Source organism: Poecilia formosa, unplaced genomic scaffold (genome assembly GCF_000485575.1).
Source record: "Poecilia formosa unplaced genomic scaffold, Poecilia_formosa-5.1.2 Scaffold17, whole genome shotgun sequence".
Taxonomy (NCBI): Eukaryota; Metazoa; Chordata; class Actinopteri; order Cyprinodontiformes; family Poeciliidae; genus Poecilia; species Poecilia formosa.
This window is the reverse complement of record NW_006799956.1, coordinates 333,395-350,238: the sequence shown is the minus strand read 5'-3', so window position 1 is coordinate 350,238 and position 16,844 is coordinate 333,395. Positions and strand designations below refer to the sequence as shown.

At 38.8% G+C, this 16,844-nt stretch overlaps 1 protein-coding gene across 15 annotated transcripts in view; it reads right to left on the bottom strand.

Annotated features, from left to right (window-relative positions):
• The window catches only part of LOC103134426 (neuronal cell adhesion molecule-like), a 91,387-nt gene that overhangs the window by 12,027 nt on the left and 62,516 nt on the right, over positions 1-16,844 (bottom strand). For 6 of the 15 annotated variants that reach the window (XM_007546660.2, XM_016668749.1, XM_016668745.1 and 3 more), the window contains 24 exons: positions 16,447-16,458; positions 15,774-15,879; positions 14,245-14,438; positions 13,775-13,897; positions 12,706-12,876; positions 12,098-12,154; positions 10,109-10,220; positions 9,845-10,029; positions 9,576-9,710; positions 8,589-8,732; positions 8,377-8,488; positions 8,126-8,292; positions 7,186-7,333; positions 6,996-7,085; positions 6,766-6,890; positions 6,475-6,504; positions 5,703-5,804; positions 4,836-5,033; positions 4,041-4,111; positions 3,616-3,838; positions 3,342-3,457; positions 2,560-2,764; positions 2,123-2,245; positions 1,555-1,731 (listed from right to left, as the gene is read on the bottom strand). In XM_007546660.2, coding sequence (XP_007546722.1) covers positions 1,555-1,731; positions 2,123-2,245; positions 2,560-2,764; positions 3,342-3,457; positions 3,616-3,838; positions 4,041-4,111; positions 4,836-5,033; positions 5,703-5,804; positions 6,475-6,504; positions 6,766-6,890; positions 6,996-7,085; positions 7,186-7,333; positions 8,126-8,292; positions 8,377-8,488; positions 8,589-8,732; positions 9,576-9,710; positions 9,845-10,029; positions 10,109-10,220; positions 12,098-12,154; positions 12,706-12,876; positions 13,775-13,897; positions 14,245-14,438; positions 15,774-15,879; positions 16,447-16,458 — 3,126 coding nt within the window. The remainder of the gene's footprint in view (positions 1-1,554; positions 1,732-2,122; positions 2,246-2,559; positions 2,765-3,341; positions 3,458-3,615; positions 3,839-4,040; positions 4,112-4,835; positions 5,034-5,702; positions 5,805-6,474; positions 6,505-6,765; positions 6,891-6,995; positions 7,086-7,185; positions 7,334-8,125; positions 8,293-8,376; positions 8,489-8,588; positions 8,733-9,575; positions 9,711-9,844; positions 10,030-10,108; positions 10,221-12,097; positions 12,155-12,705; positions 12,877-13,774; positions 13,898-14,244; positions 14,439-15,773; positions 15,880-16,446; positions 16,459-16,844) is intronic. The other 9 variants (XM_016668747.1, XM_016668753.1, XM_016668750.1 and 6 more) reach the window with 6 other exon arrangements.

Sequence of the window (16,844 nt, the reverse complement as noted above, 5' to 3'; positions counted from 1 at the left end):
TATTAAGTAAATGTCACCCAGTTAAATCCTAGTAGTCAACCACCTATGTGCGTAACAAATTTTCTAAACATATATTGTGTCACAGAATCAAAACACTCCCATATGACCATAAAACTTTCCTGCAGAAGTTATTTAGCTTGCCGATTTAGACAGCTGCAAATTTTAGTCAAGCAAGTGTCCATTTTACTTGATGTACTTGTTTCCTGATCGGCATCTTCTCAGTCTATGGTGACGTGCAATAATAAATATTGGGTTAGTCAAATGACTGCAAACAAATCCATCTTACCCTAACAAGGAAACACAATAACTATTACAAACCAGAGGTTAACGGCCCATGCCACTGACAACCTTCAACACACCTTACTTAAAGATATAGGTAAATGTGTGAATATATTTAACCTTACATGTGTAATTCTGATCCTGTGTAAAGTAGAAAATTTAAACAAATTGTAACTCTTGCTAAATGGAACATGCAGTTCTTAAATAATAGACCATTTTTGTGCAATCCTTGAAAAATGTCAAATAACTAATTAAAAGCCCAGAATAAACTTAAAACTCCTGGCCAGAGTGAGCAGATGTAAACTTCTGATCACAACTGTAAATGAGATGTTTGAAGCCATTTCTAGCTGAGCTGGTTAGGATTTTTAAGGACGAAAGTCAGACATTTTCACATTTCAGGAGAAAGTATTTTTCTGCAAATTGTTGCTGTCTTGCCTGTTGACTTTAACCTGAACAAGGTAACCTTTTCTGTCATACAAAAAGCCAAGCAATAGAACAAAGACTCCTTCACAATGAAAAAAATATATTAAAACTAAATGTGCACATAACAGAGGACAAAGCAATAGCAAATTGTTCAATAGCAAAGCAGTTACCATTAAATCATGGTAGGAAACTCTTTCAGTCTTGATTTAGAAAACATTACTTTCTGAATTTAGCTGTTTTCTGGAGGAGATTGTGAATTTAAAAAAAGCCTTTGTGTCAAAAGCAGACCGAGACTAAATGGTCTTTCATCTCACATAATTGATGACCTTTAGAAACATTTTCCTAATGTGTTTGTTTCAGTCGATATTTTCAATAATGCACAATGCTTATTCCATGAATTATAATCTAATTAGTTTGTGCTCCAGGGCGTAGCCTACAAGTAATTTACAATTCCCCTCTAAATTGATTACCGTTTCCATGGTAACGCGCTTCAAAACAAAGGTCTGAAGTTTGTGGGTGTTATCACATTCCTTACAAGCAGCTTCTTCTTTTTTTAGCTCCCCTGCTCCAGATTAAAGATACTGCAGATTATGAAACTTCCAGACATGTTCATCTTAAATAAGTACAATTACATAGGAGATGTACCTGCAAGTTTCTGTTTGAGCGATATATATATATATATATATATATATATATATAAAATCAACTGTTTCTTTTAAATAGGGATTATTTTTAATGCTTTTTGATGTCTCGTGTAAAGGTCATCCAAGAACAATTTAGAAATGTTAGCTACTAGTCATCCTAAATACCACATGCTCCATGTTTTGCACTTGTCTGCCTTTGATGACTTACCTTCATCCTGCTTGACGACAGCTTCCTGAGAAATGGCCGGGCCCGCTCCAACGCTTGTTCTCGCATTCAAATAAAACTTGTAGCGTGGGCTGTACTTGAGGTTTTGCAAAGTGACTGAGGTCTCATTGGCAGCCAGGGCCAGCTCCTCTTCTGGGCCAAGTTCATTGGAGTTATTGACTACAGGGGTGAGGGACGGATGACGACAACGATGGGATGGAGAAGGAAGTCGGAAAACAGGAAGTTGTGTAGCGATAGGAGGAGGGTGAGGGGTTGCAGATGGAGTGTCAATAATAAAAAAAGGGTGAAAATGGAAAGATTTGGATAACAGAGGAGTAGGGTTCAGAAACAGAAGTTGGGAGTGACCAGAGTTGATTTGTTAACTTGTGTTGTTGTAATTGTAAGAACACTTAAATGCAGTTAAGCTACTCTAAGCTTCTCCTATATGACTGATTAAGCCATGAAAAAGAATGGCTTACAAAGGCTACGCACTAGATGGCAGAGGATGATGTTCACATGACAGATTTAAAATCTCGCTTGCTGTCTGTCAAGAAAAAACAAAACTTCTCACCTGGCTGATATCTCAGGTTGTAGCCAGTGATGTGCCCATTATGTTCATGAGGAGGACTCCATTCGAGGGTCAGTGAATCTAGGCTGGGGTTTGTGACAGACAGCGAGGCGGGTGGCCCAGGCTCTGCAGGAAAGCATGAACAATGAGTGAACACAAGTCAGTGAGAGAAAAGCTGATTAATGTAAGAGAAACCAATAAAGGGAAATATGCAATGAGATGATGCACTGTTTATTTCAGACATAATATCAAAAGGTTAACATAAATATCGACAAAATTCTCCAACCATTGTGCACAAATGTAATTTCCTAATTCCCCACTAGATGGTACTAAACTCTCCTTTCTGTTCCTTTAAATTCAGGAGGTAAAACATGCATTTGACATTTCCTCATAAGATTTAAAAATGTACATGTCACAGTTTTAAGGTTTAAATGTCATACCTCCTTCAGGTGTCTGAAACTCCTCCTTTTCACTTTTGGGACCCTCTCCTTTCTTATTGAAGACGCTTACGTAAAAAGAATAGTGGCTGAATGGGTGCAACCCGGGCAGCAGGCCTTGGCTGTGGTTCCCACTAAAGGTGAGCACGCGCTTCTCCGTGTGATGGGGGTTGTGTTTGTGAAGGCTGTGCATCCTCGAGTAATGAACCTGCAACAAACAGTGTCAAATGCAGAAGCTTCATCTGTGTCATTTGTGCATACATGTTGAGCAAGGATGTTACTCCTGTCATTTTTGTACCCAATATATATATATATATATTTTTTTAAGTTAAGATTCTGCAGATAATGGGGTGTAGACAATAGATGAATGGACTGCTGAATAAAAAAATATAATAAGGGAGATCTATCCTTTGTCCACAAATATCACACTAAGGTGTGGTTTCTAACTACAGAGCCTCCAAGGGGACATAAGCTAGACCCTTTGCAATAATGTGTTTACTAGCCAATTGACGAGACCTTAAGAACTGAAAGTGTTGCTGCTGCAATATAAGGTTTCTTTTTCCTTAGGATACAGACACACCACAGACCTATGGGCTTACCATCCCTACTCTACTTGACATAAACATAACAGAATTTAGACGTATTTTCATGAGGTAATATCACCATATGACAGTATAGATTGTGGAGTCTTTTTTGTGTTGGTAGCCATTTTCATATTGCATATGTGTAGGCTACCATTTACTTTTTATTAGATGCATCGGCTTGTTATTATCAAAATTCTGTACCTTGTATCCTTGGATCTGCCCTCGTATTAAATGAGGAGGCACAGGGTCCCAGCGAACCCGAGCCACAGTGCTGTTTACCACATCAACCCGAACATTTGCTGGAGCTGCTGCTGGCACTGCAGAGTTAAAGAAGTTGCATAACATTAGATCAGGCTACAACCAAAAGGCCAGAGTGAAATGTTACAGGGTATGCAACCAAATACATCGCCTCCGGCTCTAACAAAAGATCTTTTTGTAAGAACTTAAAGGCCTTAAAAGGTTAAGGTGGACTCACAATCTTCTCCTGAGTAGCCGATGGCAACAGCGGGCTCTGGTCCTTCTCCGTGGTTGTTTACAGCCTGAACCTTTATCTCAAATGGACTATATGTGGGTATTTCAGACACAGTATACATGGAGTTGTTGGTAGTGGCTGTTATCCAGTCGGTGCCTGGCCTTTTCTGCCTCCAGCTCACTATATAATAAAGCCCAGGACCGTTGGACTGAAGGCCTGACAGAGGCTGGAGAAAGAAATTTAAGACATAGCATATTGTTTAGACACTGTGCTCCTTTGGAGGTCTACTGCACTACATTACACTGAAGTAAATGAATATGAACAAAAATCTAATTAAGCTCTGATACACAAATGCTGGTTATGGTACTCTTTGCAATAACAGATCTGTCATTGATCAAATTCAGAATGGTTAAATGTATAGCGATTACCTCCCAGGTGATAACAAGATTGTTATGTTTATTTCCAGATCCACGGACATTTTTTGGGTTCTGGTCAGGAGCTGAAGACAGAATAAAAGAAAAATCAACAAATTCCAGAAAAAAAGCCAATTTTACATTTATACTGGTTATTTTGTTATTTTTTGACAATAATAGTTTCTTTATTTGTTGATTTTGGAGACTTCTGACATAGAAGAACTAAATTGTAACTGAACTCATGTGTTGGTTACACTAACAAATTATACATAGTACAATTTTTACTTAATCGGTTTACTTTCCAAAGTGTATCTGGTACTTTCCCTATACTTTCTGGTCGCTAAGTTTTATGGAACTTATTGAATCTTAACCAGAAAAAAAAAAACCTTCAGAGTTCGGGGAATGTAACTAGTAAGTCTTGAGAAAGTAACCTGTGATGTCTTGAACTGTGACCAGCAAGTTCCATGAAGGTTTCAGAAAGTTATTTGGTAAATGTTTTAGCTAAACATAAATTCTGGGGGGAAAACTGTTTTGTTATAGAAAATAATCTCTACATTTGTGTAAATTATCTAGTAAGTTATCAAAAAGTTAATAAACAAATCCACAAAAGTTCAAATACAGTACCAATAGAACCCAGAAAGTAACTTTAGATTCCAAGAAACTACTTAGAAACATTCAGGACACTGAGCGTAAACTCTAAGTTTGGGGAAAGCTATATATACGTTTAGGGGAAGCAACACATTGTCATGGTTTCAATTATTAATGTTCTGGTGCAAAACTGAATAGCATTTATAACAGCTGGCTCCGTACCTGCAGGCTTAGTTTTATACATTCGAGAGGGGCTGCTCGGCTTGCTCAGACCCACGGCGTTACGGGCCAGCACTCTGAATGTGTAGTGGACATATGGTGAAAGCTTGAGATGAGCCGTTGTCTTGGTCCCGGGAACCCGGGCAATGTCATGCCAGTGACCTTGGTGGTGCAGCGAGTCTTCATACTGGATTACAAATTCTGCATTGCAAAAAGACAATCATTTTTGCACTTTTTAACCATGCTTGGCCACATATTTGCATAATGGGATTAATACTCTCATGCCACTTGAACTCAAACAGCCACCAAGCACACACTGAATCTGCAATTAAATGGTGGATTTTGGCAAGGTTTTCATTAAAGATGAGTGTTTGCAACACGCTGCGCATTTTAACACAGTAAACAAGGTCAAACAGCAACCCGTGTATTACAAGACTGTTATGTTCAGTTCAATGAAGAGATTTGGGAAAGGGATTTTTTTTTTCACTGACTTCAAGGGATGGATATTAATTGATAGCCATTTTTTACAACTTTAATATTTTTTTCTATTTTATTGTCAAATTCAATTTACAAATTAGTTATAAATCAGTGGGAGCTATTTTTTCTTACTCAGAAAAACAGATAAAAGAAAAAAAAAGTAAATGGCTTCATCCAACCAATAACACAAACTTGTGAGTAACAAAACACTAAAAGCCTCTAATATTATTACTTTGTCACTAGTAAATCTGAACCACACTTAGCCAATGTCCCAACAGCCTATAAATCAGAAAAGCAGGAGTTTGGGACTGGTCAATAAGTATACCAAACATTAAAAGCAGGTTATATAAAACGCACGCAGACAGCTGTATAAAGACATAGACCCACACACACCATGAATAGGGCTGTTATGTTCCTCCCCAGGGATCCAAGTAAGCTGAACGCTCCTCTCTTTCTCGTCTGTCAACTCCAGGTCTGTGGGGGGATCGGGTCGCCCTGGAAGAAAAAACAGCAAGAGGAAGAGAGACATATATTTATATTTTGAACATTTAACAGTAACACCACAATCAGGTGATTGTGGCACGATGCTTTATCCAAGCCTCTCCGATTGCAGGACAATTTATTTGCATGTTTTCATGTATTTCTTTTGCTTGGTCCACTGATGACGATAACGCATGCAGACGCTGCATCATGCGATGAAATGACTGATGTTCAGTCTTCACTTCATCTCGAGCTCATCAGACAAAATGAACAGACGCTCATGTTGTGAAGTTGCAGTGATAAGAAACGCATGCTTCAAATGGATGAGCGATGACGAAATATCACAAGAAGCACACGGGGGGCTGTATCTGCTCTGAAATGAGCTTTGATATGAAAACAAGAGGAAGTTGCTCCTCCTTTCCCAAATGTTTACGCCGGCAGACAAACGGCATCAATGCGATTGACTCTGCAGAAACGGCAGATCGGAAAAACGCACAGAAAAAAATAATGGAGCAACTCAAACTGGTAGATGTGAATAAATAGAGTCAACACTCTGTGACTGTTCGATTCAAATGGCTTCTTCTGGGCCGAAGCATGCTGCATTAAACTGAAACCATCGAGCGAACAACACAAAAACGCATGCTGGCTAAGCACGTCTGGGTGCTTGAGCGTGCTGCGGGTTTACCGTGGATGACAGCTGGAGCTGGTGTGGTCTCTGTGAGGTTGGAGGGCGGCATTGAAATAAGAAGTTTGGTGGTCAAATCAGCCATAAGTAAACAGGAATGATAAATAGGCTGCTTAAGAGAAGGTCGTCAAACATTTAACCTACAGAGCATGATCACTGATTAAATTCAGTCCGACACACTTAGACCTAAAGAGCTGACTGTTGGATCAAATTATCCTACAGACCTAGGTCTCTGCCATTTTCTTAACGTTCATGTTTTAAACTGGTAATGCTAAGCTCAGAGTCGCATACCGACAACAGTCAGCTCAGCGGTGACTGAGTCTTGGTCCAGAGTGGTGTTTACGTAGCACGTGTACACCCCTGCATCTCTCTCCAACACGTCAGTGATGGACAGGCTGTTGAATTGTATGACGAATCTGCAAAAAACAAATATATTTAGAAAGACCATTCAGTTATGTACAAGTTCAGGTATTTTGTCCAGTTTTGAGAACCAAATACAGGTAAGTTAAAGAAGCTCCGACCGATCATCGTTAGGCAGCTCCACATGATCTCTATGCCATTCTCTCTCTGACACATCAGAGGTAGGCGGGCTGTTGGACTCTATGAGGAATCTGCAAAAATAAAATAAAATACGAATAAAAAGTCAATTTAGTTATGTGCAACTTCAGATATTTGACAAATTTTAAGAACTGAATTTAAAAAAGCTCCAACCGCTCATCGTCGGGAAGCTCCTCATCATCCTTAAGCCAAATCAAAGTGGGTAAGAGATCCTTGTCGTGTTTTATTGTGCACTCGAACGTCACAGATCGGCCCCTTTGCACCACCGTGTCAACCGGTTGCTTTAGGATACGGGTAGGCTCTGATGGAACAGGAAAGCCAAAGATTAATAAAAAATCCGACCCTAGGTAGAGTTTCACTTAGGGTCAATAAAAGGTCAGAGGAACCAACATAGAAATCTTTGAGAAAGGCTAAGAAATATTCAGTGTGTTAGTTATTCTGTGCATGTTACAATTATTACATTTGAAGTATTTTCATTACGTCTCCATTTTGTTACAGTCCAACCAACAAACATATCATGATTGTGAGTTTGAAGGAACACAAAAGAATGAATGACTATTTGTTTTACACATCTAAAAATTATGCACACGTTTGATTTCTGGGCCCCTGTCTCAGTACTTTGTTGAATCATACTTTTTTGCAATCAGAACATCACGTCTATGTAGAGGTTGCAGATTTGTGCAATATGGCTCAAGCTCAATAAAATTGTAGGGGTAGCATCCCTGAACATCAGCTTCCGAAACTTGCCACAGAATATCAGTCAGATTCTGACCCCACAGTATAATGCCGCCACCACCATGTTAATCAGCGAGATGATGTGGCTAAGATGTTGTAAAGTGCTAGTTTTAGATTGCAGGTTGTAGGTTTGCTTTTTTACCAGATTAGTTTGCCTGGAATTATTAAATTCAATTTAATCCAGTTTATTATGTAGCAGAAAGTCACAACAATCGTCTCAATAAATTTTAAAGACAAGCATGTCCAAATCATATTCAGAAATATTTAATTGAATCAGTCCAATAGAATACAAGCATATAGCTGACATACATGGTAGAGGAATCATTTAAAACAGCTTCAAACAAACGAACACACTCACCTTTTATATGCAGGTAAACGTGATTCTCAGAGGATCCAAGCGAGTTCCTGGCAATGCAGGTGTATCTGCCTTTGTGCTGCGACTGAGCGACTTGAATCTCCAAAGTACCATTGTCATGCAGGATGTAAGGTTCTCCATTCAGGGTGCTGGCTCGGCTGTCTTTAAACCTAAGACACGGAGAGTTTACCGCTTTGCATTATGCTACAGGAACGGTTTCATGGCAAAGTTTTACTGAGTGTTTCTTAACTCACCACTCAATTTTGGGAATTGGTGACCCAAAAGAGGAGCAGTCCATGAGGGCCGGGCGATTTTCGATGACCTGGTAGATCTTGTTGGCTGGTGTCAGCACTCTGGGTGACTCATCTGCAGTGAGTCAGCACAGAATATCTATACATTATTACTGTCCACAAAATGCCGGGGATGGGGAATAGCATTAAAATCCATGATGGAGTGCTAAACTCACGGAGGACGTTGACGAAAGCGTTGGAGAGGAGGTAACCGAACGGGTTTGAGATGTTGCACTGGTACACAGCGCTGGTTCCAACCTGAACGTCGGTGAAGATGATTGTGTCGTCCTCCACCCTTCTGCTGATATCTGTAGGTAAATCTATCAAAGCATATGGTTGTGTTTAAGAAGTGAGTGGCAAGATGATGGAGAGACATCTGTAGGGATTTATGACATTCTTAGCAGTCAATGAAAAACATGATTTTTTTCTCTTTTTGAGTCTTTTTATACATACTTTACTTTTGAAAGCGCTTTTTCAAATTGTAAGCATTTTCCTGCTGATAAAACATAAAAACCAGATTAATCTATAGCAGCTCTGCCCATGTTAGCATTACTAGTGACAAAGTAAAATGCTTTTCACTACGCAGTCATCTTTTTTTTTACTTGTATTCTTAATGGTCTATTTTTAGTAAGGTTTGAAACTTGATTTTAATCCTGTCGACCACATTCTATGGTTTTATGCCATATACAATTTGCTAATCAAATAATGTTTATTAAAGCCACTTATTTGTCATGAGTCATTATCTTCATGGACCCATTCACTAATAGGGAAGGGTGACAATTAAGAGACTAACTTGATGACTGATTGAAAAAAATATTCATAGTGTGTGGGTTAGGTTTGCAAAACATAACTTTTCATTAAAGTGTTTCCAATCAAAGTACTGTTTCCTGCCTGTCGCAGTTAAATAATAAATGTCTTTACCTTAAAAATCACAAGATTCAACCTTTATAAGACAGGAAATATATTATCAAATATCTCTAAGTAGCCTTTTAAAAAAAATCCTTTGCATTCTCTGAATTTCCACACAAAAGAGAAAATCAGTAGAAGTTTTTTAATTTTCTGAAAATCTTCAGGGTTCTTATAGAATATAGCAAACTTTATGTAGGATGAATATTTGATGTTAGAGTAGATATATCTCTGACCGTGGAGCAAATTGCTCTTACTCTCTATGCGGTCACCATTCATTGACCATATGATGGAGGGTTTGGGTGTGCCGCTGGCCCTGCAGGTCAGCGCTCCATTCTCTCCTGGAGCCAGAACAAGATTCTTTGGAGGTCCACTGATCCAATAAGGCGCAGCTGCAAGGAGTACAGAGCGAAGAATTAATTACAGAACAGACAATCCTGATAGCATCTGTGCATAAATCAATTAGGAGAGGAAGGTAGAGGAAGAAGGAGAGAGAGAAGGCAGGGAACAGCAGATGCAGACACACCTTTGACCTCGACGGTGATGATGTGGTGCGCAGAGCCGAGCTGGTTCTTGGCTGTGCAGCTGTAATCTCCCTCATCCGACTCAGACACGTTCACAATCTGCAGGGTCTTGTTGAAGTCAAGGAAGGACGTGCGCCTGCTGGGTAGGTCTCCGCTCACTTTGGTCCAGGATACCTCAGGGGTGGGCCTGGATTTAAGAGCTGTGATAAAGCAGGCGGCTTCTCGAGGCGCTGAGACATTTAATTCTGGCGCATTCTCCGACTTACAGTCCTTCGGCAATGCACTCCATCTCCAGTACGTGTCCCCTCAGCACCATCTTGTAGCTTGAGTGGCCAGATGGGATGAGGAAGGTTGGCTTCCTATCATCCACTGGGGCCTCTGCAGTTACACACACAGATATACCGAGTCAAAAATGAGAAAAAAAAAAAAAAAAAAACTCTCTTTGGCATCAGCCAAGAATAAAGAGAGGAACTGAGGCAATCCTTGCCCTTCATGTTCTCTAAGCCTCCACATTTCAATACTGTGGTGTAATCAAACCATCTGCACACAAATACTCATGTTTTATTGGTAAATGTGGCCTTTTTTTCGGGTTCTTTATTACGTCTGTTGAAGGTGTTTATAGGCAAAAAAGAAAAAAAAAAATCATAACCATGTAAACTAATGTCGAAAATTTACTTAGTGTAAAATAAACGTATAATAGAATCTGTCAGTTACCAAGATTGCTTTAAAGAAAATAAGTAAATTAAAACAGATTTAGCATTTACACCATTCAAAGAGTTTACACTATTTATAAGCAAGTGAAATAAGGTTGAAATAATATCAGTAGAATGATGAAAAAGTTTGAATTAAATCAGAAATGAGAGAATGAAAAGGCTTAGTGGAAATACAAACATTTTAGCAGCAGGATTAGCTAAAGAAAGGATGAGCGCTCTCACTTTTGCCACAAATCCTCTATGAAGTAGTAAGTAAATATCAGCCACCCATGTGTAGAGTTTAGGGCTGAAACGTTTCCTCGAGCGATTCGAGGACCTCGATTCCGCCCCGATCGTTATTTGTGGAGGGCAGCGCTTTGACTTCCGCCTATGAGTTGTTGTGACGTGCTAGCAGCATGGTGGTGAATTGTGTGGCGCTTTGTGAAGGTTTGGGGACAAATAAGAATTGTTGAATTTTGTGCTGTCGGATCCGCGTCGTCACGGTTTTGGAGCGAACGGTAGGAATAAGAGAGAGAGAGAGAGAGAGAGCGAGAGAGAGAGAGAGAGAGAGAGAGAAAGAGAGAGATCCGATTCCTCAATTAATCGTAAAAATATCCTATAGAGTACTCGATTACTAAAATATTATTTTATAACAGCCCTAGTAGCATTACCATAAAATGATGTTAATGGTAATGGTTTTTTTACATCAGTGGAGTGCAGCTCCTCACAAATCCACAGAACAAAAGAAAGACTTTCAGCTGCTTCCATTCACTGTCAGAAATGTTTTACAAAAAATAAACTAAATGGCTCTGTTCTGGTGACAGATGATTTGAAAAACGCGAGTGTCAGGAGTAAGAATGCTTCTCTGAAGTGAGTGTTTCCAGATTTTGAGTTTTCTGAATTACAGTCATTCACCACCATGGTGAGTCACAGATGAAACCATTTTAAAGGGTAGGTTGCTACTCTGTTAGGTCTATAAACTGATCCCCTCTCAGACAGCATTTATCCTTCTCCTTGCTATACAAATCACTGTATTTCAATTATGAACACACATTCCAATTTCAGACATTGCTACCACTATTTCCATAGTGGTCAAATATTGTGTTCTGCAAAGACAGAGTGCAAAGTTCCCGAGATCATGTTTTCTCACTCATGGTGCCGATTTTCAACATATTTCTTGATTTCAGATAGAGTTACAAGTTCAAACTATTGAAAAGTAAATTGCATAAATGTTGAAGTTCAGACTAAAGTGAAATCAGCATGCAGCTGTAGCTGAAGGAAATCAAAGGAAAGGTAGATTTGAAATGGGGTTCAAAGCAGGAGTGCCTTTTAGGGTTGAGGAGGGTGAGTGTTAGTGAGGAAGCTACAGCTTTGAGCTCTACTTTAAGAATAACCACAAGGTGGCGCTAGATCTCACCCTGGAAGAAACCAGCGAACCTCTGAAATAAAAAAAAAAGCCCCCAAGGATGAATGGGTTGAAGGGTTGGTGTTAGTGGGTGCAAAGCGAGAGTCTGGAGCTCTGGGTTGGGAGGAACTAAACACCGGAGGGTGCCAAAAACTCACCATTTAATAACTCAGTGTCATTATAATAATCTGCCATTGTTTCATTGATTGCATCCACTGTAACACAACAAACAAAACAAAACAAAAGAAATCACACATGCAACGATTTTTAAATCACGACAATTACAAAAACATGTTTGCACATCTTTTTTCTAACAGAGAGGAATATGAAAACGAACATAAAAAAAAAAACTTGAAATATTTATATGGGAGATGATCACCAGAATATGTAATGCAGTGTCTCTCATGATGTCAGCTGTAAAGGTTAAAACGATGAGAGCAGTCTTTGTTGTTGGAGGAGAAAGTGTATAGAGAAAAACGTCACAGCAAAAAGCTGCTTAGCAGAGAGACAACAACCAGAACTCAGACAATATGTCTTTTGAGTCAGATGACAGTAGCATCTCCGAGGATCGGATCTGTGATGGGAAGCAGGGTTTCCCTCCCACGCTGCCATCCTGGCACATACTGTCCTGCTGAAAATTAACTGCCTCTTGTGCATGTGCATTACACAAACACTGTTATCCTTTTTGTTTTGTTTTTTTTCCCAGTCATGCAAATCTTAATCACATCTTTAAATCTGAGAACCACAGACGGGGGGAGAGACTTACGGTTGAGCACTTTGACAGTGATGGGCTGTTTCTGCTGGATGGTTTGCGTGTGTGTGAAGCGAGCGTAGCAGATGTAGTCATTCCTGGAATCCCCACTGAGAACGTTGGAGAAGTACAGGTCACCATTCAACGACTGGGACACCCTCTCGCTCTGAGGTAACTTCTGGAAGTCTGAGAAAATTATATCAATATAAATATACATCAGTTATAACTTCAGGAAGTATGCACTAAATAAATCCCTCAGGGCTGTACTTTAGGACCCCTATTCTCATTTCTACGTACATTTTGAATTTCACCAGTTTGGATATGATATTCAGTTCAATTTAGCACAACTTAAGTTCCTGGTCCATATGCAAAAAAAAAAAGAAAAAAAAAAGCTATTAATATTAGCAACTAGCAGAGTTAACTACGTTCTGTAAAAATTAACATTTTTGAAGTTGTTGAAACTGAAATGGTGACATTTCAAAAGCATTTTGGCATCAATACCAATCAGAATTTGTCATTAAGATCTCAAATAAAGACTTGACAAATTTGGTTTCTGCAACTGACTATTAGCTACAGTTATAGTTAGGGGTGCACCAATTGCAGTTTTCTGGCTGATCGCTGGTCACCAATCTTTTAAAAAGCCTAACTTACCGATTCTAATTTTGGCTGATACCATTATTTTGTCTGAAATGTTGCTCAATATATCAAGAAGGTTGCTGAAGGTTGTTAACTGTAAATGTGTAGACATGACCTGGTTGGCCGGTTTGTCAGTCAAACCTCTCTCACAGGAGAAAAGAAAAGCACAGTGGTTGATTTTTAGACCTTTGCCAAGCTTGATAACATCGGATAAGATCGGCTTCACATGTAAAAATCGGCTGATCACTGATCTCCCAAAATTGTGTTTTTTTTTACATGTTTCCTGTAAATTTCACAGTCTTTGTGACAAGTTTTTGTTTCTTGACATGGATGTTGATCTATAATGGTAAGTACACCAGCTCTGCACCATACCTACAACAATTACAAACAAAACCCACTTTAAGCCAAAAAAATTCCAAACATATCAAAATGACTGGCATCAACTCACTATTGTCCATCCAGAATATGATGGGAGGTGGAAGTCCTGCTGGAGGTCGGCATGGCAGCACCAAGGAAACACCTTCCCGGACCACGATTGGTTTGTTTTTCTCCTTTGACCACAAGGGGGACTCTGAATTGATTGAAAATGGACATGCAACATGACAGGTTGAGTATCGTCACAATTTGCACATAAAATGCCGGCTAAAAAAGCAACAAGGAAAGATGAGAGGATGATGTCTAAATAGTGGAAAAGCTAAGAGGAAAAATACAACGGGGCATTTCACTCTATAATCTAACATGCATTTTCTCGACTTGCAAGCTTTACCTTCGATAAGCCGTCTTAGGAAGAAAAACGCAACTTAATTTACAGAAAAGAAAAGAAAGGAGGACATGATCCAGAATGTTTCATGAATTTAATGTTTGAAATGAAAGACAAGAAAATGGCTTAAACAAAACGAAGCAGGACACCACGCTTACTTGACTGTCTGACGACGATATTGTTGGACACAGCAGATCCGTGTTTGTTCCTCGCCGTGCACTGAAACACTCCCTCGTAATGTTCAGGTCTTGCTCTGGTGATGTCCACCACCAGAGTCCCGGAGTGAGGCCTCATGGTGACGCTTTCGTCCTGCTCGACGTCAAAGTGGCTCCCATTTCTCGTCCAGGAGAAGCTGGTGAGGAAAAACCAGTGCAGTTTTTATGAATGAATGGATGATTAGATGAATAGGACTGCCTTTCCAATGAGGCGCAATCAGTAACACCTAAATCACAATCACTACTATCTACCAAAATAAAATTAAAATAAATAGAAAATAGGTACCACTAACCAAAATACAGCCTTTAACGTTAAAGTTATAAATTAAATATTACACATGAGGGCCATAAAAAAGTATTTGTCTCCAGTTTAGTTATTAAAAGGTGCAGGAATAGGGTCATATTTAGGGGGTACTTATGCCAGGTTTCTACTGGCACCTCCATGGCTAAAAAGTGTGATATACTTAAAATATTTTGTTAAAATTAATTCAAAAGGAAAGAAAATTTTGAACATGACATAACATTTATTTATTTGGATATTTATGGATCTAAATATTTAACACTCGTTGCCCTAAGCATCAATGAAACTATAAAGGTAAAGCAGAGATGAAATGTTGAACGTAGATGAAGTTTAAGGCATTCAGTCACTTCTAACTTTTGTCTCCAACCCATTTTACTGGTAAGTATAAAAGTAACAGTATGGATGTTATCTTTGGTTTATGTGAGCGAAGATTTTGTCAGCAGACATATTTCATCAAATCAAAATTTTATCAGAGCTTGAAGTGCAATTTAAGTGGCCGTAGCTACAGACGTGGTGTCAATAGAGAAATTATCCAATCAAAAATTCAGCTTCATTTAATTTGCTGACAATGAAAAGAGGGAAATATGTGATTGTCATGTTTATTGACACTAAATAACACAACATGACAGGTTTAAGCAAAGAGGTAAATAAGCTATTGAAGATCAGGCTGAAAAAAATAAATGACATAATCAGTCTGCTAATCAGCACATATGATGAATAAATGAGAACTGGTTCATGTTGTGACTTTGGGATTATTTTAAGTTGTTGAAGTAGTGAACTACGAACATGAACTCATTTGGTTTTAACTTGTGGAAACCAAACGTAAAACATCAGTGTCTAAATTGACACAGTGTCTAAATTGAAAAACAAGAAAATAAAACTCATCAGCCCCTGCTTTTGGTTTGCCTTCTTAAAATCACCACAGCCTAAGGAACAAGAACTAAGGAACAGAAAAAAATGCATAAATGTTTGTGTAAGAGGCAGTAGAGCATTTGCAGCTATCAGAAGCCTTAGTAACAATTAGCCTGCGGCAAGGGCAGCATCCTTACAAATAAATTGAGGTGGAATAAAATTAAAAAATATACATATTTGAGCTTGAACTGTTTACATCTGAGAGCTAAAGGAATATTTACACTTCTTGAATTTTAAACTACACTTGGCTTTTTCCTACCTGGGATGCGGCTTCCCCTTCGCCTCACAGTGAATTATAATATTCTCTCGAGGATCCACGATGTAGTCCTTTGGGGACTGGTGAGTTATTGTTGGAGGCTGTGCCACTACATGGAGATCAGAAAGAAGGGAAATGTTTAACCATGACCTTTGCTGCTTAATCTGAAGCCGTTTTTCTTCTTGTGTGTCGACCACACAAGCAGTCATTACCAAACACACTGAAACTGACCAAAGTGTCCAAAACCACACAGGGGCTTGTGCTGACATACACACAAAAAGCTGTCTTTATCTGTGCAATGGCAAAAATAAAATAAAAAATCACAAAAGCATGCAGAACACCAAAATGTGTTTCTCTTTAGTGATGCTTACTGAATTCCTGTCACTGCTGCGGAGACAACTAAAGGACTATGACAAAACAAATAACTGAAAAAGTCATGCTGTTTGTGGCCTTTTTCTATGTAAAATGTTCCACATCTGTAGAAACACACAAAACAAAAGAAAACAAGCACAGAAATAAATGCATGCAAAATTTCACTCCAAATCACACTCCAAACTTTCTAATATAAACTAGGCATAAATTTTGAGCAGTTTGAAAACAAAGCAAATCCTCAAAATGTGGACAGAGAAAAAAAACGGCAAACTTATTAATAGCAAAGCATTTATTCGTGACTTACATCCTGGAAGAACTTTTGTGGGTTCCCCCAATGAATCAGCGAACAAGAAAAGCAATTTGACAGTAAAGAGATACAGACATTAGTGATTAGAGGAAAGAAAAGGTTGTCCCATGGTAGGACAGGGGCCGTCTGTGATGGTCACATTTCCAACCAGATATATTGGAAACAAAACCTGTCTTAACCTGAAGGGCTGAAAATCATTTTGCATTTTTGTTTTTCATGTGAGTTAACACGTTGACATACACAGAAAAAAGGTCAAATAAAAAAAAAAAATGATCGAAAAACACCTTAATGCTACTTTAATGCAATTCTGTTGAAAAAATGTAATGGAGTTTTCCATAAAAAACCTAAAAAATAAATAGGTTCTTTAACATGTTTAGCCTAAGGCATGACGAGCG